Raw genomic sequence first — 16,067 nt, forward strand, 5'->3', positions numbered from 1 at the left:
CATATCCATTGAGCAAGTATAAGTTGCATCCAATTCCACCATCTTGTCTTTCCAGCATTTTAAAATGCCACTATCTAGTGATATCACACCAAAGATATACTGCAATTTCCTTAGGAGCAACACATCTCATAGAGAACACAGGTCACATTGAAAAGAGTGTGGTATTGCAGGTATTGGGAGAGAACTACTCCTAGTGTGTAGCCCATTGTCACCCTTGAACATAAAAAGCACATGAAAATCAGACTTATATGGAAGATTGATACAAGGATGATAATGGAAATGGCAATGTTTTGCTTTGCATTGAAGAAAGGAGCAAAGGCATACCAATCGCAATTCTATTCAAGAAAGGAGGTATGTCCGGCTGATAGATAAAATAATGGGAGTGGTAAGGTTGCAGAAAGAAGCAAAACATCCAAAGCTTAAGAGAAACCACATCTTGCATGTGTCCAACTTGGCCAACAATAATAAAAATGTGCACGAATCACAAAATTTTTTGGAGGCCAAATTCAATTTATCATTACCCTAGAAGGCAGCAACTAAAGTGAGTGGCTTTGTTTCAAATTCATCCTCACATCATCTTCATCAAGTAGCAAGCTCAACAAAAGGTTGCAAAACAAAGCTTCTTACTGGTTAAAGAGAGTGGAGGAAATGTTTGCCAATCCAAATGAATTTTTCACAGATGTTCACTGTATACAGAAGACGGATCCTGTACCATGGTTTAGAGCTGCAATGTGCCTTAAGGCAAATAGTGAAACAAGTTGGGAAAGAGTGGGTATGAAGTATGAGAGAGACTATAGCAATCATAATACGGTTTCAATTGTCCTAATCTCTTAAATCTGATGGATTTTTCTTTGTTTACCAAATAGCACCCAATATAAGAAAACTGAGCCCATATGACTTTCAGAAAACCTCAACACCTGAGGTGATGTTAGATGAGGGCAGTACTTCCAGAAGTGGATGCCACAGCAGGTACAACATAGCACACAAACTATAATTTTATTTTTTTTTATCATCACTTTTGCAGACAGTGAAGAAGCAGGAAATTCAACCTCAGGAAAAAAGGGAAGAAGGCAGCATGGGAGATGGATCAACATTGGCCACAAGTAATACAACAGTATATTTAGATTTTTCCCCTCATAAAGAAACACCAAACTAGAACAAATTTTCAAAGATATGTCTAAGAGACCAGGAAAAGGAGAACGGAATTTTCCTTGAAAATTACTACATACAACACCTAAGAGCAAAGAATTACCAACAGATTAGATCACAGAGTAGGTTTCACAACCTATTAACCAAGACTCATTCAATCATTAAAGCATCTGGGAATATTATTTAAATTCAGATAAAGAAGGCATGGTGCCACAAAAAACGAAGAAAATAATAACAGGATAGATGTAATTCCTTATACCTTCCCATCCAAAGCAGAAATTGCAGCCTCTGCTTCCTCCTTTGTGGCAAATGAGGCAAACCCATATCCACCAGATCTTCCAGAAGGGCTATCAAAGACAACTCTAACTGAAACAGGATTAAAATTACTGGAGAAAAATTCTCTGAGATGGGTAGACCGTACTTTCCATGCAAGATTGGACACATAAAGCTTATGGCGTGTCTCTCCAGCAGGAGGACCTGCTGGAGGAGGAGGAGGAGGAGGAGAAGGTTTCTTGAATCTCTTTGCAAACTCTACCCTAATTATCCTCCCTGACAATTCCTGCACCACATAGATATTAGATTAAGAAGCATATTTCCATAAATATGCAAAAGAAACTAGAAAAATTTCATCTTAAATTTAGAGCTTATTTGGAAGTGATTTTGAGAGAGCTAGAAGCACTTCCTAATGCTTCAAAACACTTACAAATATTAGGTGTTTGACAAACTTTTGAAAATCACTTTTAAAAATCTAAATAATTACTTAATGCGATTCCTAAAATATCTTTTGAAAGATGATTCTTTCAAAAATCCTTTTATTTTTTTGTTTATAATATATTATGAAAAACAATATTAAAACACATTTTCTTTAATATCCAAACATCAAATGATTCCTCTTAATATGTTTTTAATGGAAGCGCCGCTCTTAAACCAGAATCCCAAACAAGCGCTTAATTATCCCTCCACCTCCAATATGATCATCATTGACAGAAAAACATTAGATTTGTAAACATGTTCCCATAAATATGCAAAGGCAGCTAGAAAAATTATACTTAATTCATTCCATTCTTAACGATTGCTCCCCCTCCAATGTCAGCAGCATGGACAAGTAGGAAAAAAAATGCAAAAGAATAACTAAGAAACAAGGTTTAAAAAGGGAAGAACCTTGAATTCTAATTCAGAAAACCATCTCTTTCCACAACCACCAAAAAATGGGATTTTCGATAATAATATATAGGATTTTTTTTTCATCCTATCAAGTTCCTCCCAAAATGATCAGTCTGTATACCCTTTTGATAGAACACATCCTTTTCCAGTTTGACAATCTCCTCCGAAAACGTGGTCAAGAACCAACCAACTTCATGCCCCAAATTTGTGTCTAGCTCTAGCACCTCTTCCACATGGTAGATGGCACTCAATTGATTTGTTACTCTAACCAATATTCACCAAATCGTCCCCAACACACTGAACCAAGAACTTCCCCCTTGCACACCACCACATCAAAGCCCATATCCCCCCTGCCCCTGCAAGTTATCCTACTAAGAACTTTTGCCAGCAAGATAAAAGCACCTGGTAATAAAGGTTTCCTCATGCCTCGTACACCTATTAAAAATTCTATAAGGAATACCTTTGGTTCAACAAAACAAAAAACCAAAAAATAAATAAACAAATGAAAGAAAAAACAATGAAAGCAAATAAAGGCGAAAGATGATTACTACAAGTATCCTAATCCTTCAAAAATAGCAAACCTGAAAGAATTTTTATAGGAAAACAACCAAAAAATTAGAATAAAATGTAAATAATAACTACTTTATAATATTGCCACTTAGATAGGACCCAAACTCCACAAAAATTCTTGACAAGTCTTACCTTACTAGCTGAATCTTACGGCCAATTTGGTATTGTTGCACCTTTTAAGAAAGATCACTTTTTAACTATGCTGAAGGACAAAACGGTTGTGATGTAAAACAGTTGAGAAATTTTGGTTCAAAAGTGCTGTGTTTCAAAAGTAACATTTAACTATTTGGTAAATTAAACTGTTAAATTATTGTGAATATGTATAATGACTAAAGGAATGTTAAAAATTTAACCAGTTTCATTTATTACTGTACATATATAAATAATCTTTAATTAAATAAATGCCTGTACCATTTAAAAATCAATTCTTAATATTTTATTTTTCAAAATTATGTGTAATATTAAACAATATTATTATGAATAAAGAAACAAGAATAAATCATTAATTAGTTATAATATTCATCTTGAGTCTAAAGTTGGTATTTCACAAATTATATGAGGACACATTAGAAAATTTAAAATATTATGAAAGAAGATATCCTGATTATTAGAAAAGCTATCTTCGACCTTCTCAAAATAGTTACCAAAGTGGGTGCGATTCTTTGAGAATTTCTTTCCTTTAACTTTACCAACATATTAGTGAGAAAAAATTATAAGAAAAGTAATTCTGAAAGGCCTAGAATCAAATCCCAATTGAGCCTTAGACCACTCAAAAGCATTTAGTTATATGATTATTGGTAAAATAGGAAAGTTACTAGTCAAATAGAAAAAATACTTCTATTTTTGCCTTTTCCTTGGGTGTAATCAAGGTTTGGATGTTTGTTGTTAGCATGAAGGTACTCTTCGTTATAGGTGCCTTACGTAACAATGATAATTATTTGTTTCATATAGAAAAGAAAGATTGATTTTTATTTAAAAAAAGAAAAAGAAAAAGAAAAAGAAAAAAGGAAATCATTGAGGTGACAAGCTTAGTTGATATTTGAAGGGTCCAAGGATTTGTAACCAGAATCCAGCACTGGCATGGGGGAATTTCATCAAAGCTACCTTAGTAACTGTAGAATTTAACTGCCCTAGTAGACTGACCACCATAACTCAACTAGATTATTCTTGCTCTTCTTGAAACCAAGTGGTTTTAGGTAAGATGGTGAGATATGAGACCAACAAGTTGTATTCAAGCCTTGGTCACAGGTTTGAGTCACTCGGTATGGTTGCTGCAGGATGGAGTAACCATCTTAGTGAACTGCTTCACAGCTCAATTAGATCTCTCCTGCACTTATGATGCTAATCATAACATTGAACCAAAGCTTTTAAAGTTAAGCTTCCCATTTCCAATAAAATTAAGTCAAAAGTTAGATCTTAAAAGTTCAGATTTCCAAAGGGTTCACTACCGATCAAAGAATATATTTCTAAATAGTTCATAAAATTACACCAAACTCCACATGGAAATATTCATATTCCTAAAATGTTCATAAAATTCCACCAAGCTTCACAGGGAATGTCCATAGCAACCCATCCTATGATGGGATCACACTGATAGTTTTTCAGCCATGCTCGTGGCTACATTTTGTTTTTAGTTAGAGAGTTCTACTTTGTAAGAAGTGAAATCCATCTCAAAGAATCCTTTCCTTCCATTGATGATTTGGAACCAGTTAATATAGCTACAACTGTCATATTTATTTGTAGAGAAACAGCCAAATATTATGCCCATGAGATAAGGTGCACCATAATGGGATACAGATGCCAAGGAAAAAGCCATGCCTCCACTTGTGGCAATTCAAACATGAATATGTGGGAATGACACCCCTTTGCCTCATTTTGACTATTTAAGAGAAGAGAAATTGTTTTTGATAAACAAGCAAGAAAATATTATAAATAGTAGAGAAGGAAGCCATATGCAAAGGTACACTACAATGGGTGCCAAAAGGCATTGCCACAACAGAGAGAGAACAAAAAGACACAACTCCCTCTCGTACTTAGAGTCCACCTAATCTACAAAATCAATAAAAGGCATAGAGCCTTCTTACATGTACAAACTAACTCACGACCTGAGATTGCTAAGAAAACTAAGTTGTAGCACTTGAATTATTTGCTTCTTAAATACCCTTTGATTCCTTTCCTTCCAAATTGTCTAAAAAATGCATATAGAAGCAACTTTTCAAACCTTCTTCCATTTTCTTCCTACAAAAGAATCATTCCAACTTAGAAGAGTCTCTTTGACCATAGAACAAAGGACCCATGCCATGCCAAACTAAGATAATAGAAGTTGTCATAGAACCCTAACTTTGGCGTAGTGGAGGAGAATGTGATCTATTGATTCCTCTTGCTTTTACAAAGAACACATCTACTTGCCAACAACCATCCTACCTTTTGAAGCTAATCCCTAGTCAACACTTTGCCTCAACTAGCTTCCTAAGCAAAAAAGCTAGCTTTTAATAGGACCCATGAATTCCAAATAATGACCTTTGGGAAAGGAATTGCATGCCCCGCTCCATAATCGAATACAAAGAATTGATGGAGAAGACCCCATTCCTAGAATCCATCCGTACAACTCTTATCATTCTCTTCCCTCCTCAGTAGCCTCCCTAGTAATCTTGAGAAAAAAAAAGCTTTTACATCATCTAGCTCTCAATCATTCAAATATCTATCAAAACAAGGATTCCAATGGCCCCTTCCACCCGGATCATCCTTAACATCCACCACCTACGCCTCCTTTGAGGAAGCTAAAGCAAAAAAGAAGGGAAAGTCATACAAAAAGGTTCATCCCTACATCACCTATTTTTCCAAAACTTCACCTCCCATCCTATTTTTCACCTCAAAGGCTACACCACTACTATCTAGGTCCCATCGCTTCCTAATGCTTTTCCAAACCCCCACCTCATATCTTTCCCTCACTTTGCGTAAACACCATTCCCCTCCTCTCCACACTTTCCCTTAATAACCTTTTTTCCAAAAAGCTTCTCTTTCTAAAACATATCTTTAACACCATTTTCCCAAGGAAGCTATTAAGTGTTGAAAGGCTTTTAATTCCTAAGCCTCCCTTTCTTTTCTCCCAACAAACAATCAATTTTACTAAATGTGTCTTTTTCTCCTAAGCCCCTCACCCCCAAAGGAAGTCCCCTTGAGAATTTGTTCTTTGTGCCTTTCCTAGAAGAGACTTTGTACTTCTCTTAAAGTAAGAAGAATGCATCTTTCTAGGAAAGGCATGAAGGAGAAATTCTCAAAGAATTCGTTCCTATGATTTTTGTCTATAAGTTCAAAGTGAATCCAATCTAACAACAAGAAAATCATTTATATTTATTAAGTTGTGTTTTTCCATAGGATTGGTGACTAGGAATAGAACTCTTAAAGTTCTTCATTCAATTGCAAAACCCAACACCACCTGCACTCTAGTCAAGCGGATCAAGCATCCTCCTTCCATGACTATTCAACTCTAAGATATTTGCTCTCCATATAGGATGATAGAAATCCCCCAACCATAACTTTGAAAATACCAAAAGATAAAGTACCTTGTCCATGTCACTATTACAAGGGGATAAACTTCTCCATTTACAACTTGAAGGAAATAGAAACTTCAAGCCTATTTGAGAATTGTTTTTAAAATAGTTTTCAGGTTCGTGGCAGTATGGAACAGGGTAGAGGAGAAGTTTTGCACAAAGCTAGTCATGTGGAAAAGACAATACTTATCCAAGGGTGAGAGGACTACCCTAATCCAAAGCACGTTATCTAGCATGCCTATCTATTTCATGTCTTTGTTCTGCATTTTAAGGACAATCAAGATGAGGCTAGAGTAGAATCAAAGAGATTTCCCTTGGGGGGGAGGAGCCCTTGAGCAAAAGCCCCACTTAGAAAGGTAGGCCATAGTTTGCATAGATAAGAGTAAGGGTGGACTAGGAGTAAGGAATCTTGCAAAGCTTAATAAAGCCCTGTTGAAATTTGGCATTCAAAGTTAGGGTTTTTTAATTTAGGAAAGTATTTTAGGAATAAAGAAGGAGAGATCATTTAGGATGATTCAGTTTCCTAATTTTAGGAGAGAATCAAGCTAGATTGATTTTTCTTATTCAATCAGTTGTGTATATATATGTGTATGGTGTGTACCTAAAAAAATAAATAAAGGAATTCAGAAATTCTTCATGGTATCAGAGCCAGTTTTCTGAAACCCTAATCCCTTCTGGCCACCTCGTATTCAGGCCATCATTCATTCCGGCCAAATCTCTCTGGCCATCTCTCAATCCGACCATCTCTCATTCCGGTCATCAGTCCCTGTTCTCAGAGCCAAGGGAGAAAACGCTTTCCAATCGGTAATCGTCGTCAGAAAAACATTCACCGCCGGCGAACTTTTCCGGCGAACTTTTCCGGCGAACTTTTCCGGCGAACTTTTCCGACGACGGTTTTTTTCACACCGCAAGGAGCGTCTGGAGGAGATCTACAACTTTTCCAAAAACACCGGAGCCAGAAAACCATCCACGCGCCGCCCACGCGCGTTTTTCCGGCCGGCGACTGCATCTCACGCGCCGGCGCGTGAGGGCGCGTGAGCCACTTTCCGGCGACGCGCTTCCTACTCCAAGCTCGCCTGACGCCGACCAGCCACCCTACGTACCTGTTTCTGCCATCCAAGCCCTGCACGTGCCTCTTTTGGGGTCTTTTTGCCTCCGCGAGCCCTCCGATCAGCTTTTCCGACGTCCTCCGGCTATTTTTCCTCAACTCCAATCCCTGCACGTGCCTTGGGAAGTGTTCTTCTACCTTTCCGGTCCATGACGAAATACGGAATGGCATCATCACAAGTATCCAGCGTCACGTCACCAGAATTAGGAGGCAGATCTGAAATTCCAAACCTTGGTGGTAGTGATTCCTCTCCTATTCTCATCACAGGACACAAATTAAATGGCCATAACTACTTACAGTGGTCACAATCTGTGTTGCTGTTCATTTGCGGTAAAGGAAAGGATGAGTACCTCACTGGAGAAGCAGTCATGCCAGAAACTACAGAACCGGGTTTCAGGAAGTGGAAGATTGAAAACAGCATGATCATGTCATGGCTTATCAATTCCATGAATAATGACATAGGTGAAAATTTCTTGCTGTTTAGGACTGCAAAGGACATATGGGATGCAGCCAAAGAAACTTACTCAAGTTCTGAAAATATTTCAGAACTTTTTCAGGTTGAATCAGCCCTACATGACTTCCGCCAAGGAGAGCAGACAGTTACTCAGTATTACAACACACTCACAAGGTATTGGCAGCACCTTGACTTATTCGAGACTCACTCATGGAAATGTCCTGATGATGCAGCAACATACAGGAAAATTGTGGAACAAAAGAGACTGTTCAAGTTTTTCCTAGGACTAAACAGGGAATTGGATGATGTTAGAGGCCGAATCATGGGCATTAAACCCCTGCCAAGTCTCAGGGAGGCTTTTTCAGAGGTTAGGCGTGAAGAAAGTAGAAAGAAAGTGATGATGGGATCCAAAGAGCAACCTGCCCCAACATTGGATGCCTCTGCCCTTGCGACTCGGTCATTTAATAGTAGTGGTGGAGATCGTCAGAAACGGGATAGGCCTTGGTGTGATTATTGTAAGAAACCAGGCCATTATAAGGAGACTTGCTGGAAGCTTCATGGCAAACCAGCTGATTGGAAACCAAAGCCACGGTCTGACAGAGATGGCAGAGCACACGTGGCTGCCAACTCTGAGAGCACCTCTGTTCCCGAGCCGAGTCCATTCAACAAAGAGCAGATGGAGATGCTACAGAAACTATTAAGCCAGGTTGGCAGTGGCAGTACTACCGGTGTAGCCTTCACTGCTAATCGAGGAGGAATGAAGTCGTGGATAGTGGACACAGGTGCTTCTGATCACATGACAGGAGATGCTACCATTCTTCAAAATTACAAGCCAAGTAATGGTCATTCATCCGTCCATATTGCTGATGGTTCAAAGTCAAAAATTGCCGGGACAGGTTCTATAAAACTTACTAAAGACTTGTATCTTGACTCTGTTCTCCATGTTCCAAACTTGGATTGTAATCTTTTGTCCATTAGCAAATTGGCCCGTGATCTCCAATGTGTTACTAAATTTTATCCAAACTTGTGTGTTTTTCAGGACTTGAAATCGGGGAAGATGATTGGCAGTGCTGAACTGTGTTCCGGGCTCTACCTCCTCTCATGTGGTCAATTCTCAAACCAAGTTTCTCAAGCAAGTTGCGTACAGTCTCAGAGTATGTTAGAGTCTTTCAATTCTGTGTCAAATTCTAAGGTCAATAAAGATAGTGAGATTATAATGTTACACTATCGCCTTGGTCATCCTAGCTTTGTTTACCTTGCAAAATTGTTTCCCAAATTATTTATCAATAAAAATCCAGCATCTTATCACTGTGAAATTTGTCAGTTTGCAAAGCATACTCGAACAGTCTATCCTCAAATCCCATACAAACCTTCGACTGTTTTCTCTCTTGTACATAGTGATGTGTGGGGTCCCTCCCGGATAAAAAATATTTCTGGCACTCGATGGTTTGTGACATTCGTTGATGATCATACACGGGTAACATGGGTTTTCCTTATGAAAGAAAAGTCAGAGGTCGGGCACATTTTTCAAACCTTCCATCTTATGGTTCAAAATCAATTCAATTCCAAAATTCAAGTCCTCAAGTCAGATAATGCAAAGGAATACTTTACTAGTAGTCTCAGTACTTATCTTCAAAATCACGGCATTATCCACATAAGTTCTTGCGTTGACACCCCACAACAAAATGGGGTGGCTGAACGCAAGAATAGACATCTCTTGGAGGTTGCCCGGTGTCTTATGTTTTCCTCTAATGTTCCAAACTATTTCTGGGGGAAGCTATTCTCACAGCTACTTATTTGATTAACCGTATGCCATCCAGAGTGCTTACCTTTCAATCCCCACGTCAACTTTTCTTAAAACAATTTCCTCACACCCGTGTAGCCTCTTCTGATTTACCACTCAAAGTATTTGGTTGCACGGCATTCATTCATGTGTATCCTCAAAATCGTAGCAAATTTGCTCCTCGAGCGAATAAGTGCATTTTCCTAGGGTATTCTCCAACCCAAAAAGGGTACAAATGCTATTCTCCAACCAACAAAAGATTTTACACCACCATGGACGTCTCTTTCTTTGAACATGTATTCTTCTATCCCAAATCTCATGTTCAGGGGGAGAGCATGAATGAACATCAAGTTTGGGAGTCTCTTCTTGAGGGTGTACCTTCTTTTCACTCAGAGTCACCAAATCCTTTTCAATTCGCGCCCACTGAGTTGTCCACACCCATACCGTCATCAGTCCAGCCATCTCCTATGACCATCCAGTCTCCCATGCCTATTCAACCTATAGCCCCACAACTTGCTAATGAGAACTTACAAGTTTACATCAGGAGGAGGAAAAGACAGGAATTAGAGCACGGATCACAGTCAACATGTGGCCAATATATTGACTCCAATTCAAGTCTTCCTGAAGAGAACATAGGTGAGGATAGGGCTGGAGAGGTGTTAATTCCCAGCATTGATGATTCTACTCTGCCGATTGCATTGAGGAAGGGTGTTAGGAGATGTACAGATCACCCAATTGGGAATTATGTTACATATGAAGGGCTATCACCATCTTACAGAGCATTTGCTACTTCTCTTGATGATACTCAGGTTCCCAACACAATACAAGAGGCATTAAAAATTTCAGAATGGAAGAAGGCAGTACAAGATGAGATTGATGCACTTGAGAAGAATGGGACGTGGACTATCACAGATTTGCCGGTTGGGAAGAGGCCCGTGGGGTGCAAGTGGATTTTCACCATAAAATACAAAGCAGATGGATCAGTCGAGAGATTCAAGGCTCGTTTGGTAGCTAGAGGGTTTACGCAATCCTATGGGATAGACTATCAGGAGACTTTTGCTCCTGTTGCAAAACTGAACACTATCAGGATTCTTCTCTCATTGGCTGTCAATCAAGATTGGTGCTTGCAACAACTGGACATAAAAAATGCGTTTCTAAATGGTGACCTAGAAGAGGAAGTCTACATGGAAATACCACCTGGTTTCGAAGGAAGTATGGCAAAGAATCAGGTTTGCAAACTCCAAAAATCCTTGTACGGCCTTAAACAATCTCCCCGAGCCTGGTTTGATAGATTCACAAAAGCAGTCCTGAAGCTGGGCTACAAACAAGGTCAGGCTGATCATACTCTATTTGTCAAGAAGTCTCATGCCGGGAAAATGGCCATATTGATAGTCTATGTTGATGATATTATTCTATCTGGGAATGATATGGAGGAATTACAGAATTTGAAGAAGTATTTGTCAGAGGAGTTTGAAGTTAAAGACCTTGGAAATTTGAAATATTTCCTTGGCATGGAAGTGGCTAGATCAAGGAAGGGAATTGTAGTCTCTCAAAGAAAATACATACTCGATCTTCTTAAGGAGACCGGTATGCTTGGATGCAAACCAATTGATACTCCTATGGATAGTCAGAAGAAACTTGGTATCGAGAAAGAAAGTACACCGGTAGATAGGGGGAGATATCAGCGGCTCGTCGGGCGCTTGATTTATCTCTCACACACTCGGCCAGATATTGGCTTTGCAGTGAGTGCTGTAAGTCAATTCATGCACAGCCCCACTGAGGAACACATGGAAGCAGTCTACAGGATTCTTAGATATTTAAAAATGACACCAGGGAAAGGTCTATTCTTCAGAAAGACAGAGAACCGTGACACTGAAGTATACTCAGATGCGGATTGGGCAGGAAACATCATTGACAGGCGGTCCACTTCTGGATATTGTTCTTTTGTTTGGGGAAATCTTGTTACCTGGAGGAGTAAGAAGCAATCCGTTGTAGCCAGAAGTAGTGCAGAAGCTGAGTACAGAGCTCTTGCACAGGGAATCTGTGAAGGGATTTGGATAAAAAGGGTTCTTAGTGAACTGGGGCAAACGAGTTCATCTCCAATTCTGATGATGTGTGATAATCAGGCAGCTATAAGCATAGCAAAGAACCCCGTGCATCATGACAGGACCAAGCACGTTGAGATTGACAGACACTTCATCACAGAGAAGGTGACTAGTGAGACGGTTAGATTGAACTATGTTCCTACCAAGCACCAAACCGCAGACATCCTCACCAAAGCTTTACCTAGGCCTAACTTTGAAGACTTAACTTGCAAGCTGGGATTATATGATATATATTCTCCAGCTTGAGGGGGAGTGTTGAAATTTGGCATTCAAAGTTAGGGTTTTTTAATTTAGGAAAGTATTTTAGGAATAAAGAAGGAGAGATCATTTAGGATGATTCAGTTTCCTAATTTTAGGAGAGAATCAAGCTAGATTGATTTTTCTTATTCAATCAGTTGTGTATATATATGTGTATGGTGTGTACCTAAAAAAAATAAATAAAGGAATTCAGAAATTCTTCAAGCCCTTCTAGGTAAATGGAGTTGGCGGTTTGCTGAGAATAAAAGGGCTTTATGGAAGCAAGTTATAAGTGGTGAGTACAAGGTAGAAGATAGAGAGTGAAGCTCCAAGGAGGTGAGAGAAAGTTATGGGATGGGGTTATGGAAAACCATTAGAAAGGATTGGGATCTTGTAGCTAGTGGAGTTGCTTTCTCAATCAATAATGAGGGTGAAATTTTGAAAGGACAAGTGGTGTGATGATGAAGCACTATGTATTACCTTCCCTTCTCTTTATGCTATTGTTGATTGTAAGGAGGATTGGGTGACAAATGTTTGGCACTCGACAATTGAGGGGGGCTACTGGACCCCTCATGTTTCTAGGCTCCTGAATGATTGGGAGGTGAAGCTTTCTTTTGAGTTTGCAAGGGAAGAGTGCGTGTTGGGAAGAGAAAGATAAAGTGATTTGAATAGGGTTGAAAAATGCAAAGTTCTTTGTTAAAGCTTTGTACTTGACTTTAGAGTCGGAAAGTACAGTGTTATTTCCTGCTAGTGTGATTTGGAATTCTTAAGTTTCAAAAAATGTGGGTTTTTTCACTTAGAAGGCTACTTGAGCAAAGGTGTTAACTTTGGATCATTTTAAGAGGAGAGGGTGGTCTTTCACAAATAAATGTTTCCTTTCTCTTACGGAGGAAGAGTCCATTGTTTCACATTCTCATCCACTATGTCAAGACAAGGGTTTTATGGAATCTTTTGTTCTTCCTGTTTAGTGCGCTTTGGGTGCTTTTGTCTTCGATCAAAGAGACTCTTTTAGGATAGCATAGTTCTTTTGTGGGAAAAAAATGGAAAAGCCATGGCAAGTTGCTCCACTGTGCTTATTTTAGACCATTTGGAAGGAAAGAAATAGAAGATCTTTTTAGAATGAGGAACAATCCATTCAAGGACTAAAACACTCTTTCCTTTATAATCTATGTGTTTAGTTTAGCTTGTTTTTAGATTCTAGTCCTTCTTTTGTAGTAATTGTGGACTAGTTGGGTTCCTTTAGAGGGGGCATAGTTTTTTAATGGTCCTAATTTTTTTGTAAGCACTTTTAAGCATTCTTTGTATACTTCCGGTGCACTTTGGAGCACTGTTTTGGCCCTCATTGTTTATAATATTCTCTTGCTTTACTCATCAAAAAATTAAAAAAATTAAAAAATTGTTTTGTGGACTCAAAAAAACATTGGTAATTTTGACAAAAAAAAAAAAAAAATTGAGAACTTGTTCTCTAAATGTGTTATTTTTTGGGAACCTATTTTAATTATTTTTAGTTGTTTGCATTTACTACAAATAAAAGTTATTTTTCAAAAATATTAGAAAACATAGAAAATAGGTTAAGATCATTCCAAATTCCCAAACAAACATTTATTCTAGAAAAAAAATCATAAAAACTGTTTTTTTAGAACTGTTTTCGAATGTGTTGCTAAACAGACCCTTCTTCACTAAACTATACTCTCATGTTCTACAATAATCTAAGGATACAAATTTAAAGTTCATACTGCAGAGGTACAACAAATTAATCTGAACTTCAAAGTGCTAATCAGAAAAACATGTGTTTTAATTAATATATCGTTTTTACAATGAGATAGAGCCAAAATCTTACAGATCTTATTTTCTTTCATAGGCAAATAAGAGAGTATATTAGAGAGTAGGGCGTGACCTGGATACAAAGGAAGTCCACCAGACCAAAATCTTATGCATTTATAAATTAAAATGAAAAGGAAAAGAAAACGAATTGAGAAATTAGGCCTAAACATTCTTTATCTATGTTTGGTTCAGGAAAATATTAAGAAAAGAAAAGAAAAACTACTAAAAGATATTATTTTTTTCACCATGGAAAACAAGAAAAAAGATTAAATATTATTAAAATTGGCTAAAAATTATTTTCAAATTATTTAATCTTAAGTGAAATAGGTTTAAAAACTGCATATGAAAATTCATCAACTTTAAATTTTTTTTCCATCAATTTTCTATCCTTTCATTATTCATCTTTATTTTCTTTTCCTTAAATTTTCCATCAAATTTACAAGCACCAAACATAAAAGATTCAGAAAACCAAAATTCCCGCAAACTTACATAAGAGTCAAATTTCTCGACAACTGCCTGAGCTTCTTCTCCAGAATCCATGGTAACAAAGGCAAAACCCCTGCTCCTCCCATCCTTTTGCTTTATAATCTAAAATTCAAATAGATACAATCAAACCCATTTTCCGAACTTAACAGCTACACAGTATTAACGAATAAGAGAAACAAAGTAGACAGAAAAAACCTCCACATCAGTGACAGTTCCACATTCCCCAAAAAGGTTCTTGATGTCCACAACAGAGAGAGACCATGGCAAATTCAAGACAAAGAGCTTTCTTTTCTGATTTGGCTCTTGGGTTTGCTCTGGTTTTGTTTCTACTTCTATTTCCTGAACTGAAGAGCACAGCTCAAAGCTGAACTTTGTAGTGGGGTTGGTGTAGAGAAGGGGGAGAGGATAGAGAGGGTATTTGAGACAAATGGAAGGGATAAAAGCAGAGGAGTGGAGACTCATTGAGGGTGGAGGTCTATGAGAGAAGAGTAATTTGGAGGAAGAAGAACGGTAGAGTGAGAAGATGGAGAGTGAAGCTTCCAGCGCCGCCATTGTTGTGACAACAAGACGCCTGGGGGATAGAGGCAACGAGAGAAGCAGATGCAGAGGCAGAGAAATTCAAGGGTTAAAATGGTCTTTGTCGGATTTTTTATTTGAGGAATGGATAATGTGATTTTTTTTATCTTTAAATATTTAGAAATTAAGAATTTAAGAATGTGTTTAAATTTATTTCATTATTTTTATTTTTATTTTAATCTTTACTTTCACCCTCACTTCTTTTACTCTAAATTTTCAATTTGTATTTTAAGGAATCATATGTGGAAAAAAAAATTATAGATTTTAGGCCTATTCTTGGGCTTTTTACTCTAAAATTTCAATTTGTATTTTAAGGAATCATATGTGGAAAAAAAAAAATTATAGATTTTGGGCCTATTCTTGGGCTTTAGGATTTTATTGTATTTGGGCTTTGAATTTTAAACTCGGTTATGGGCTTTGGATATTACATGGTTACTTGGGCTTATATCGGTGCTTTGAGCTATTGTTTTGTTTTGGGTTTGGGCTAGAGTTCATTACTTAGGCTTTGTTACATTCATTTGATGGTTGTTTGGGCACTACACTAAACGAGGCCATGAGGTGAGGGATCCATAGCACTCATCTAGAAGTGCAATTGAGAGGATCAAAAATCAGTTTTTTATGGTAGTAGTGAGGGGATCAAAAACCAGAATTTTCTGATAGTAATATGGGGATCAAATGATGAGATCAAAAACCAAAGTTTCTTGCAACAGTAAGGCTATGTTTGGTTTCTAGAAAATATGAGAAGAAAAAAAAAAAGGAAAGTAAAAAATAAAGAAAAAAAAATAGATTTAAAGTTTATAAATTATTTTTATATACTATTTCAAACTTTTTTTTCATTTATTTAACTCTTTTATATAAATATTAGATAATTTAAAAACATATAACTTTTTTAATAATTTTTAGCTTTTTTTTGTATTTTTATAATAACACTAAATATAAGAATTATTTTTTTTTCTTTTCTTAATATTTTTGGGAACCAAACAGTATAAAGAAATCAAAAAACGAAACCAAATTTTTTTTAGCAGCAAGGGGCACAGCTAAAACTTTTGGGGAAGGT

The 16,067-nt window shown here is 37.4% G+C and overlaps 1 protein-coding gene across 1 annotated transcript in view; it reads right to left on the minus strand.

Annotated features, from left to right (window-relative positions):
* LOC117934420 (RNA-binding protein CP29B, chloroplastic) overlaps window positions 1-15,053 on the minus strand; it is a 34,976-nt gene extending 19,923 nt beyond the window's left edge. The window contains exons 1-3 of the mRNA XM_034856099.1: window positions 14,630-15,053; window positions 14,438-14,536; window positions 1,409-1,708 (exon numbers count right to left, since the gene is read on the minus strand). Coding sequence (XP_034711990.1) covers window positions 1,409-1,708; window positions 14,438-14,536; window positions 14,630-14,986 — 756 coding nt within the window. The 5' untranslated portion in view covers window positions 14,987-15,053. The remainder of the gene's footprint in view (window positions 1-1,408; window positions 1,709-14,437; window positions 14,537-14,629) is intronic.
* Window positions 15,054-16,067: the final 1,014 nt, after the last annotated feature.

This window comes from Vitis riparia, chromosome 2, assembly GCF_004353265.1.
Source record: "Vitis riparia cultivar Riparia Gloire de Montpellier isolate 1030 chromosome 2, EGFV_Vit.rip_1.0, whole genome shotgun sequence".
Classification (NCBI taxonomy): Eukaryota; Viridiplantae; Streptophyta; class Magnoliopsida; order Vitales; family Vitaceae; genus Vitis; species Vitis riparia.